Source organism: Epinephelus moara, chromosome 3, assembly GCF_006386435.1.
Source record: "Epinephelus moara isolate mb chromosome 3, YSFRI_EMoa_1.0, whole genome shotgun sequence".
Taxonomy (NCBI): Eukaryota; Metazoa; Chordata; class Actinopteri; order Perciformes; family Serranidae; genus Epinephelus; species Epinephelus moara.
This window is the reverse complement of record NC_065508.1, coordinates 14,418,068-14,429,043: the sequence shown is the minus strand read 5'-3', so window position 1 is coordinate 14,429,043 and position 10,976 is coordinate 14,418,068. Positions and strand designations below refer to the sequence as shown.

Sequence of the window (10,976 nt, the reverse complement as noted above, 5' to 3'; positions counted from 1 at the left end):
AGGGTCTCTCTAGCAGCCATATTACATCCTATTAAATACACATATGCTTTTCCCATGTCTGCTGTAAAAAAAAAAAGTCTCCAGACGCTTGGCACACAGGAGACATGTCAGTTCTGCAACCTCACCACTAGATGCCACTGGACCTTTAAGAAGTCATCTTGATTAGTCATCTGTCATTAAATCCTCCTGTTTGATTATTGATACAACCGGGGGAAAAAGCTCCATCTCCAATAGTGATACATTGCAAATCAGCTCTCCTCTGACACCTCAGGACCAGCAGTCATTTTTTCCACACACAAAGTGCACCACTTGCATTTTTTTTTTCTTATTATTCTCAAATTTATCAGCATTTGTTCCTTCAGATTGCAGTTGTGTTCTTAAATTTTACATTCATCAGTATCCTCCTGAGACCCTGTCCTCATAGGAGGACGTTTGTGGACACTTTCTTTCGAGCTAGTAGTAGAAAGAACACAATACACTAATACATGTAAAAACAAGATGGCAGCCATCTCTGCTATGTCACTCTGCAGCTGATCGTGACACAAAAGAGTTAAAAACCTGATCACATTCTATTGAAACTCATTCGTTTGTTTCATGTTTGTAGTTTGATATTGCATACTGTTGATTAGGAAGTATTTGTTTTAGGATATTGGGATTTTATTATCATTTCATCTGTGGATATTAGGACTTGATTGTTGCAGCATTTCACACAGGTCAGCTGGGTGTGACAGACTGTTCCTCCAGACAAAAAGGACATTCCTAGCTTGGATTATGGAGCAAGGAAAATTCATACGGAGTTACAAAATGAACACATCAGTCAAGTTTTTGCACAGCCATGTTCAGGTACTTAAATGAACAGTTATGAACAGTTTTAGACTTGAACAGTGTCCTCTAACCCATAGTTACAAAACACTTAACAAATGTTGCAACGTTTGTAATTTAATTGAAATTAAGTTTTATACTTTATTGCTCACTTGTGGCTATTCAAAATGAACCCAATTTCCCCATATGAGTGCATCATTTAGTTCAAAAACGACTTTATGTTCAAAGACAATGCTTAGTTTTTCATACTTATCAGATCTTACTAATCCCATATAGCAAGGAGAAATAAAAAATACATACCAAACAAAAGGGTATATGACAACATATCTTTCTGCCTTTCAAAAAAAAATCTATAGCAAAAAACTGACATGGTAGTTTTAGTGTTTTCATATACTCATGATAGTCAGATTTACATGCCTTCTTTGAAGTTTTGAACTACACAACAAAGATCCAGAAGTGCTATAACTATAACTAGCCTAATGGATGAAGTTTTATTTATCTATTTATGTATAATTAATGTTAATATTAAAGAGGTTTGACCCCTGTTCACCAAATAGAAGCGGTTGCCCATCTTTTTAAGGCCTACCAGGGCGTTTCCATACTTGGAAACTAAATTGAATGTGACTGGTTGAGGCGCGCCCTGCACCTGTGACTGCTGTGTGTGAGACAGACAGACTGAAGTAACCTGCATGAGGGAGCACGAGGCAAGATAGTGAGTGAGGATTTATTTGACAGCTTCACTTTGAGAAGCACGGTGAGTAAAATTTAAGGGTGCTTTGGTGAAAATGCAAAGAAATGATACGTTTCATAGTGTATTCTGGAGGATTTGTAAGTTTCTGAGCATGTTCTGTGAGGATGGGAGCCCTTCCCTGTGTGTGAAGAACTGACAGCGAAACTCCGTTAGGAAATTGTCAAATTAATGATGCCCTATTTGTTGAAAATACATAGACGTGTTTTAACACGTTCGGGGTCGTTTTTGTCCACTTTTAAATTCGGCATACAAATATTTCACCAAATATGGTATGTTTTTGGACAGTTTTATTTAATTATAGTTAGTTGCCCTGTTATTTTGAACAGCTTCCCTCCTCGGGGATGAGAAGCGGATATGGGGAACAAACGGCGTAAAACAATTTTTTGAAGTAAAATATTCACGTGATTGTATTGTTTGGTGGATGACATGCATGCCGAATACACCACTGGGTTTTATTAAATCATATTAGATATAATTTAAGTTATGTGAGCCATTTACCTTTGCTGTGCGGAAGGAAACATTAAAAACCGAGATTTCCCCAATGGTGTTTGGTGTTACTGAAGAGCCACAGTTAGGGGAGGCCATTATTTATGGTAAAAATGTTATGATATTTTATAGTTCAAGGAAGAGAAGTAGAGGGTAAAGCAATAATGAAAGTGTGTTTCTGTGAGTGAGGAAGTGGTGACTGTTGTTGTTGACAAACTATTGTTCTGTGGCAGCCTTTGAGCAGCCTATAACCATTTCAGGCCATCAAACAAAAAGAGACTTCTGAAGGCTGTTTTTTAATTAGATATTTAAGTTGTTGGACCAGTGCACCTTTTTTTGTGTAAAATAATTCAGTACTTATGGATACATATTTCTGTATCTCCTCAGATCTGAGTGGCACACAGCAGGACACTTCCTCCTTCCATCATCGTTGGACCTGAGAGATACAGATGGAGGGAGTGCTGATTTTAAAATCTGCCTCTCCCCCCAGCTGTTCCTCTCACAGCCCTCCTCCTCTTCCACCAGATGCTCAAGAAGGTCCAGATCTCCCATCGTCCTTTACTGTACCACCACCACAACCTCCTCCCCCTCCTCTTCCCCTGCCCCCTCCTCCTCCTCCTCTTCTTCCTCCCCCACCTTTTGGCTCTCGTAATGTCCAGCGACGTTCCATGAAAAAGCTCAACTGGGACACGATTCCCAGCCAGCGTGTCCTTGGCAAACTGAATGTCTGGACGTCTAAACGGCCTCAGAGAGACCTCGTGCTGGACATTCGAAGCATGGAGGAGCTGTTCAGTCACGTAGACAAACGGGCCTCGCTGCACAACTCAAGGGCCGTGGGTCTGAAGACGAGTGATGGTGTGGACTTCTTTCCACAGGTAAATAGCATAACAAGCTGGACATAACTGAGGTTAATTTCCAGTAACTGATGCAGACCATCCTCAGTTTTTATTGGCACATAAACTCACACAGAATGCACAAGCTAGGGAAGTAATGAACACACAAACAGGAACTGGTTTTTAAAAGTTCCACGCTAATATTGACATCAATGAGGAACTGCTAAATTAAAACCCACGTTAGGGGGTGTTTTTGCTTCCTCAAAGATTATGTGGAGTACAGTGCTGATTATAGATCTGTCTTTTTGTGCAGATATGGCTGTACAAACAAAACATTTCATTTATTAGTATTGATCATTTTTGTTTCTTTAGGTCACAATCCTCGACTCTAAAAAGAGTATGAATATTGGGATCTTTCTGAGACAATTCAAGAGGTAAGGCTTGCTTAAGCTCTGAATGACAGAATGTGGGTGAGAATGATTGTCTTCGAAAAGAAAAAGAGTATGATTCAGTTAACAAAATGCAACCACAACAAGAACTACAGGAGCTTTGACAGGAAGAGCTACAGTAAGCAGTAGTCGGAGCAGGTTGCTTTCATGTCAAACGCAGAGCTGGGAAAACAGATCTTGACACTGTGGTCACTTCCACTGTGCTAATCATTACCCAACCAGCAGGCTCTTTATCTGAGCAGATTATATTCAAATACATGGAAATGCCCTGTTAAACGTCATTTGAGAGCATTTAGCAACAACATAGAGAAAAGTTATGACTCACTTTATTAATACTTAAGTGATAGGAGAACATAGTGCTAAACCAAAGGGGTGAGGCTGAGCAGAGAAAAGGGAAAGGGAGGATAAACCCAGCAGCCATGTTGGATTACCACTATAATGCACCAGCATATATCATCCTTTCCATGTAGTTGTCCCCTCATAAAATGCAGTTTCTGGTGTAGCAACAGGGACATGATTGCTTGTTGAGTCCCGGATCATGAGACATTGGGCACCTGGGCACAGATATGCAAAAGGGCCTCACCGGCACACAGACTTTGTGGTTTTGCCTTCTGTTTTGATGATGTTTTGCATCTCTTTGTTGTCAGTATGCACACTTTTTTTGCTTTTGTGTGATCATTTTGTCTTCTTTTGGCATGTTGTGTCTCTTTGCAGTTCCTTTGCATCTCTGTCTTGAGTCTTTTTCTGGTCAGTAAATATTCAACAGTAGTAATGTGAGTGACATTTTGCAGTACCTGTGCCAAGGCCTGTGCCCTGTTCGGTAATCCATCCGTGACTAATATGGCCGATTGCGCTCGTTGGGGCCCTCAGGACAGTGATGGACGAGTGTTTCCATTACACCGCCCTTTAGTTTTGTCTCTTAGGTTATGGCTGGATCATTTCAATTTAGAGGGTCAGGTGTGCAGGGTCTGATGTTTTTGGGAGTTGAAAATACAGATTTTGTGAAGTGCGATCTCACTGTGACAGGTGGATTTTAGCATGACCGTTGCTTGCACTGATGTATGCAGGCATGTAGGACTGGTATCAGAGTGAAGTCAGAGGCTCTCAAAGGGGACACAGACAAATTTTCAACGTAGCCTCCCTAGCATTTTTCCACTGGTATGTTGATGCTGCTGTTGCCAAGACAACGAGATTGAGTTCCGTGTTCCTCAGAGCCTGTAACTGTCACAGCCTCCACAATTAGTTCGGTTGTACCATCGTCTGCCATTTCCGCAACAAGGGAGAGTAACTGTAAAGAACTTTCACTGATACTCTTTAGTAGTAAGCTACAGGGGAAAACAAAAGCGTTATTTTCTTCCTGTTTTGGTTGCGCAATGGTTGAAGCACTTCCTTTGTGCCTTAAATCGAGCCTTCGTTTTCCAGGAGATCACACCCAGCGGCAGACAGAGTTGCATAGTGAAAGCAAGGCTTGCAGGGAACCAATTTAAATGCTAATGCTGTCTTTATTGTATAGCCATTACATTGTGCAATCAACTTTTACTCCATAATGATGAGGTAAAGATAAAAAAGTTTTTATTTCCACTTGAAATAGAAACACAATCTGCTATTTTTTTTCTTTTACATTTATATCAACCTGTCAAATAACATGTTATGATGAAATTGGTTATCATGCTTTTCATGAAAATGATAGTGAAACTAAAACATTTAAATGTGGTGTAAATAGCTGTCTTATAAATGTATGAAACCTATTTGAAATCATATTTAGCTCCCTTGATAAATTTTACCACAAAAACAATTGTGCTTTGTAGGATTGATGTTCAAAGTGTTTCAAATTCATTTTGTCTTTCACATCCGAATTTTAACATGTCAAACATGTTGGTCTAAATGTGTTTGTATTCTCTCTTTTTTTTTTTGTCTGAACCTCCTCAGTATGACTTCATTTTGGTCCAAGGTTCACTCAGCTCTCACTTTGAATACCAAACGCACTTTTATTGTGTGTCAACAGCTAAACACTGTAATGATATCTGCCCTATCATGTACGTCAAATTCAAATTGCATCTGCTTCTTGTTTGATAGTGACGAAACAGCACATGATGATGCTTTTTATTGGCATTTGCTGGACATTGAAAAAAATCCAATATTAACTTGTTTTTACGCAAAGTTTGACATTATGTTACGACTTAATATCTAAACAGGCATTTATTATTATCCTGCTAGTAGAGATATAGGCGGCTTTGTAGTCATGGTGGCAGCTGGTTTTCTATCTGGTGGCAGCAAAGGTCAGCTGCAGCATCCAGTTACTGAAAGTTGGCTGCTGCTGACCAACGAGATTTAAATGAGCTGCAACAATAATATTATTATTTGACGACCGGGTTGATCATTGTTTGTCTTCTGGGTTTGACTTTGTGACTGCTGTGCTGTGTAGCAGCCTCCTCTCTAGTCTCAGGTGAACTGTATGGGTTTCCCCTCTCAATACAACACCCTTGGGGCTTACTCAGATCAGACAGTGGTCTGCATCAGAAATGTAACACAGTAGAAACATAAAATAGAAAAAATAAAGCAGAGCATGATGCCCATGTGATGCTAACCTAACTGAAGCAGGTCTTCTGTCTCTGTAATTTGTTTATAGCCAGACTAATCATGTGTGGTAAGTCCTGTTCATTATGGCAGGACAGAAGGCAGTACAAGAATGTTTTTATTACGGTTGTCTTTTGTCTCCCTCTGCAGGCCAGTGACTGATATTGTGCAGGACATTCGTCAAGGGAACTGGCTCAGATTTGGAACAGGCAAACTAAAAGAGCTTTGTAAACTGCTGCCAGAAGAAAGTGAGGTAACACCAGCTCCACTCTTCTCATCTTTCCACTTGTATGCATGAAATAAGCTTCATGAACATTTAAGTGTCGTGGAAGAAGAACTTTTTAAGAAGTCCTTATACTTGAGCACTTCGATTCCCTTTTGTTTCCTCCAGTTTAACCTTGTAAGATATATTTAATCAATATTGTGTGTATGCACAGGTGAAGCAGCTGCTATCATTCAGTGGAAACCTCTCTGTGTTACCTGAGGCTGACCAGTTTATGGTGCAGCTGGTCAAAGTGCCAGGGTGAGTCTGGAGTTTCCCCAAAAGCTTTTTCATTTTTGCTTCTTTATTGTTTTTTTTGTTGTTGTTTGTTTGTTTTTACAACATATCAAATCATGTTCACTCATTGAGAACACCTGAGCTCATATTTTTGGCCTCATCCATATATCTTGTGGCTTAATAACTGGTGATAAAACTGATGTTCATGTTCATGTGTCTTGTCTTCAGCTATGTGGAACGCCTAAAAATGATGGTGCTGAGGGAGGAATTCTTTCCTCTTATGGAGGAGGTGAAGAACTCTTTTGCTGTCATGACCAAAGCAGCTAATGGTAACATTTCATACACATTCACTAAAGCTGCTAGCAAAAGCATATTTTTCCTCCTACCTGTAGTGCTATTTATCAGTCTAGATTGTTTTGGTGTGAGATGCAGAGTGTGTGGGTATTGCCTGTAGAGACATCTGCCTTTTCTCAAATATAATTGGAACCAGATGGCACTCAGCTTGTGGTGCTCAAAACATCAAAAAAGTACATTTTATAATAATCCACAGACCTTGTTGTGAGCATTTTGATGTAGGAACTATTTTCTGTCTACCAAATTACACCCATTAACCATATCATCGCGCAGAAGGAAGCGTGCATCTACTGCTAGCACAGCTGAGCTAGCTAATGTCACAGCTCAGCAGAGGATGATGACATTAATGTTTACATCTTGTATTGTCACAAACACAAGCCTCTCATCTATGAGTAGATGCACGCGTACTCACAACAAGGTCTGTGGAATATGTTGAGTAATCGGGTCATGAGTTCTGGAAAGAGACATTGTAATTTTTTGGCGCATTAAGCACCACAAGCTGAATGCCATCGAGCTCCATTTTATTCAAGGGAAGGCAGACATAATTGTGGCTGATGTCTCCAACATTCGGCAACTCACACCAAAACAATCTAGATTGAAAAATACCACTACAGATAAAGGGAAAATATACATTTTTGATTTTGGGGTGAACTGTCCCTTTAAGGTTCTTTGTCTCCGTCTCTTTTGCCTCTCTTTCTATAGAGCTGTTGGACTGCGATGACCTCCACTCGGTCATTCGACTAGTATTAAAAGCCGGGAATTACATGAACGCTGTTGGTATTTTTCTTTTTAGAATTCTGTTTTTTAATACTTATTCTTTAATGTATTCTATCAAATGCATTTCAGCTGCCCCTTTTGCTTTTTACTCAGCATTTATCATACTGATGAATGGACCATTCGCATGATTTATTATTCAGGGTGGTTACAGTGCCAATGCCATTGGCTTCAGGATGACCTCTCTGCTCAACCTAGCAGACACCAAGGCCAACAAGCCTGGCATGAACCTCATGCACTACGTTGCCAAGGTGAGGAAAGTGGAATGAATGGATGAAAAAACAATCTGTGAAATCACGGCTGCTATCATGCTTTGTTCATAAACAGTTATGTAACTGATTTATTCTCCTGCTCCGTCTCTTTATTCACTGTTGCCCTCTCTCCTTTATTCTCCACCCACAGCAAGCGGAGGACATCGATGCTGAGCTGCTGACTTTTCACACCCAGCTTGAAAACATTGGGATGGGATCAAGGTGGGCATCATTGGTGTCTATTGGTGATTTAACTGAACATGGTTTGCTCAACAGTAGCTTTAAATGTTGTCAAATCTATTTCAATCTGATGTTAAAGCTGGCTGGTTTGATAATTAATTTTGTATCATCTGGAATACGTCATGTGATTCAATTTAACACAGAATTTGTAAAGAGGACATCATCGCAGACTTTGAGAGGGAAGTCAAGAGGATCAAGGAAGTGAAACTGTACAGCAGCAGACAGCCTGGTCTCTTACAACAAATGGAGACATTCCTCATGGTAAAGTTTCCCTGTGTTGTTTGGGCTCTTATTGTGCAAAACTGAGTTTGTGAATGCTTCAGTCAGTCTTCAGTCTGGATCCCTCTGCTTTATACCTGTAATGTTTTTCATTTCTTAGAGGGCCGAGGCGAAGCTGGCCGATGTGGAGTCCTCTCTTCAGGAGCTAAAGGCTGTGAGCGACGCCGTTGCTGAGTACTACTGTGAAGACCCAGCTACCTTCAAACTGGAGGAGTGCTGCTCCATCTTTCATTCATTCTGCAAGCGCTTTGACACAGCTGTTCAGGTCAGAACAGAAAGGATTTACGATAATACTTAAATGTGCTATAGAATAAACTACATAACAGGGAAAAAATACAGTTGTTATGTATTTAAAGGTATAGTTCACTCCCCAAACGATAATTTGTATATCTGTAATCGCCCTGTGTTACCTTGAGTTTGTGAAGAAAATTTGTTTCTCTCACATTTCTCTATGATGAACGAAGAATCCAAATATGGAGAAAGTTCTTTGTGAGTTAAAGTAATGGGGGGCCACTTTTAACATCAGCAAAACTATATCAAATCATCTGTTTACAAACTCATACAGCTGGTGCAGTATAATCCAAGTCTCCAGCTGTATGCTCGTTACTTCTCAAACACATGCATTTTTGCTAAAACCTTATAATTTAAAACACTTTAACAAAGACGATCTCATGCATAGATGAGTGCACCTGTGCTGTTTTAGTGGAAGTGTTTGGAAAATATGTGTTTGGAAAGTACTGAGCATTATACTGCAGGAGTTGTATGAGAGATGGTAAATAGGTGTCTTTATATAGCTTTGCTTTTGTTAAATGGTGCCCCCTATTATTTCAGTTCATAAAGAATTTTCACTGTTTTTGGATTCTTCGTTCACCATGGAGGTAGCCTGGAAATCTAGACCCAAATCTAGAAAGATTTAGGGTCTGGCCATGAGTAATGCAAATGGCCCAACTCGAGGGACGGCACAAAGCATGCATTTGTAAATATCACTGCACACAATTGGATAACACTACGACCAATCAGAACAATACACGGGGTGACGTATCCAGNTCATGGGCATAGGTAATAAGCATCATTACTGATTGCCAGAGTGACTCGCTGAGCAAATTCAAATTGCGCTCTCGCGAGAACTCTGGATTTCCAGGGTACCATGGAGGCATGTGAGAAATACAAAGTTTTCATTACAAATGAATAGGTGAATGTTGAGTACTTCTCATTTTCTACAAGCATTGTCCTCTTGTCCCCTTGTGTCATTACTTTGCATTGTATGGTATCTAACTTAAATTTATTCTTCCTTGACATGGCTGTAGGAGAACCGAGAGCGAGAGGAAGCAGAGCAGAGACGCAAGCGGAAGGAGAGCATGCGTATTGTAGCCAAACGCCGCTCAACAGTGTCCCGCACAGGACCCGAGCCTGATCAGGACTCCTCCAGCTTGGAGTCAGTCTTGCACAGCTTTCTTTCCACCGTTCCAGAGGGAGTAAGCAGATGCAGAAAGAATACACTGCCTGCAATTGCAGGATCCCCATCTGAGTGCAGCTCTCAGACTGTTCCGTCAGTAGACAAAAATGAGCCTACGCCCCGTAATAGACAAGAGACACCCGAGAAGAAACAACCCAAATTGCAGAAAGAGGACAAGGAAATGGCAGAAGCAGAAAACAAAGAAGAAGCTGAGAAGATGCGTGAGATAACTCGGAAGGTGCTTCACTACCAAAATGGCAAAAGCAGCGCTGATGGGGACAGAGTGTCAGGCACTCCTCCTCGGTCTAAAACAGCACAAGATACACCAGCAACCCCAAGTACCCCTCGCTCTACAACAAGAGACTTCTTATTTACCAACAATGGGGATGTCGGCTCCCCGTGGACCATCCTGAGCCCTTTTACTTGCTCCCCAAGAAACACCTCCCATCGAAACCGACAAGCACACCTACGCAGACAATCCTCAATGCCAGCTGGAGATGACCTTGATGATGGAGTCTGGGAGAGTGACAGAGGCAATTATCTCCCCAATTCTTCCAATCAGGACAATCAGACAACTTCATCTGGGGGTTCTGCGTCCCTTCCTGAGTGCCGCAGTCAGAGAGCTGTGTCGCAGGGTCCAATCCTCAGGTCTGCCTCCTTGGACGAAACCAGACGATCTCCAGCATTCCGGCTGGGAAACTTGTTCCAGAAAGGCACGTCTCAAAGGTCATACTCCTCTGGATCAACGACGGAAAGCATGAGAGAAGAAGGAGCAGGAGTCAGTTCACTGCTTGGCAGGAAGGCAGGGAATCAGGTCGAGGGTCAAGTGAGCACTTCTGGGTTCATATCCTTCTTCAGACGCATCGGAGGCAGAAATAAGACTGGTGATGTGGAGGAACAAAACATCAGAGTATCGAATACTTGATTCCAAATTTTATCTAGAGACAGAGTACAAGCTTTGTCATTTTTATGTGTTTGTTTGTCTATTTTTATTGTTAAGGTTTTACCCTTCAGTGAGCCCAAAGTAAAGGGGAACTTGCTTTGAACTGTGAAAGTTTTGATTTTGTGGGAGTCAAACCACATTCAAAAATCTTTTTTTTTTCTTTTTTGTCTTTTTCTGTGCAATAAAGGGTGTCATTCTACCTTTTAAATTTTACTTGTTTATGGATTATGCACTCAACATTTATTGTTTAATGCAATTCAGG

General features: G+C 40.9%; 1 protein-coding gene across 1 annotated transcript; it reads left to right on the top strand.

Moving 5' to 3' along the window:
• Positions 1-2,867: 2,867 nt before the first annotated feature.
• Positions 2,868-10,883, top strand: fhdc3 (FH2 domain containing 3). Its single transcript, XM_050040000.1, has 11 exons — positions 2,868-2,934; positions 3,265-3,326; positions 6,069-6,171; positions 6,356-6,441; positions 6,646-6,746; positions 7,474-7,544; positions 7,689-7,796; positions 7,948-8,018; positions 8,180-8,297; positions 8,416-8,580; positions 9,623-10,883. The coding sequence occupies exons 2-11, from the start codon at positions 3,292-3,294 to the stop codon at positions 10,694-10,696; spliced, it is 1,932 nt and encodes a 643-aa protein (XP_049895957.1). The 5' UTR covers positions 2,868-2,934; positions 3,265-3,291; the 3' UTR covers positions 10,697-10,883.
• Positions 10,884-10,976: the final 93 nt, after the last annotated feature.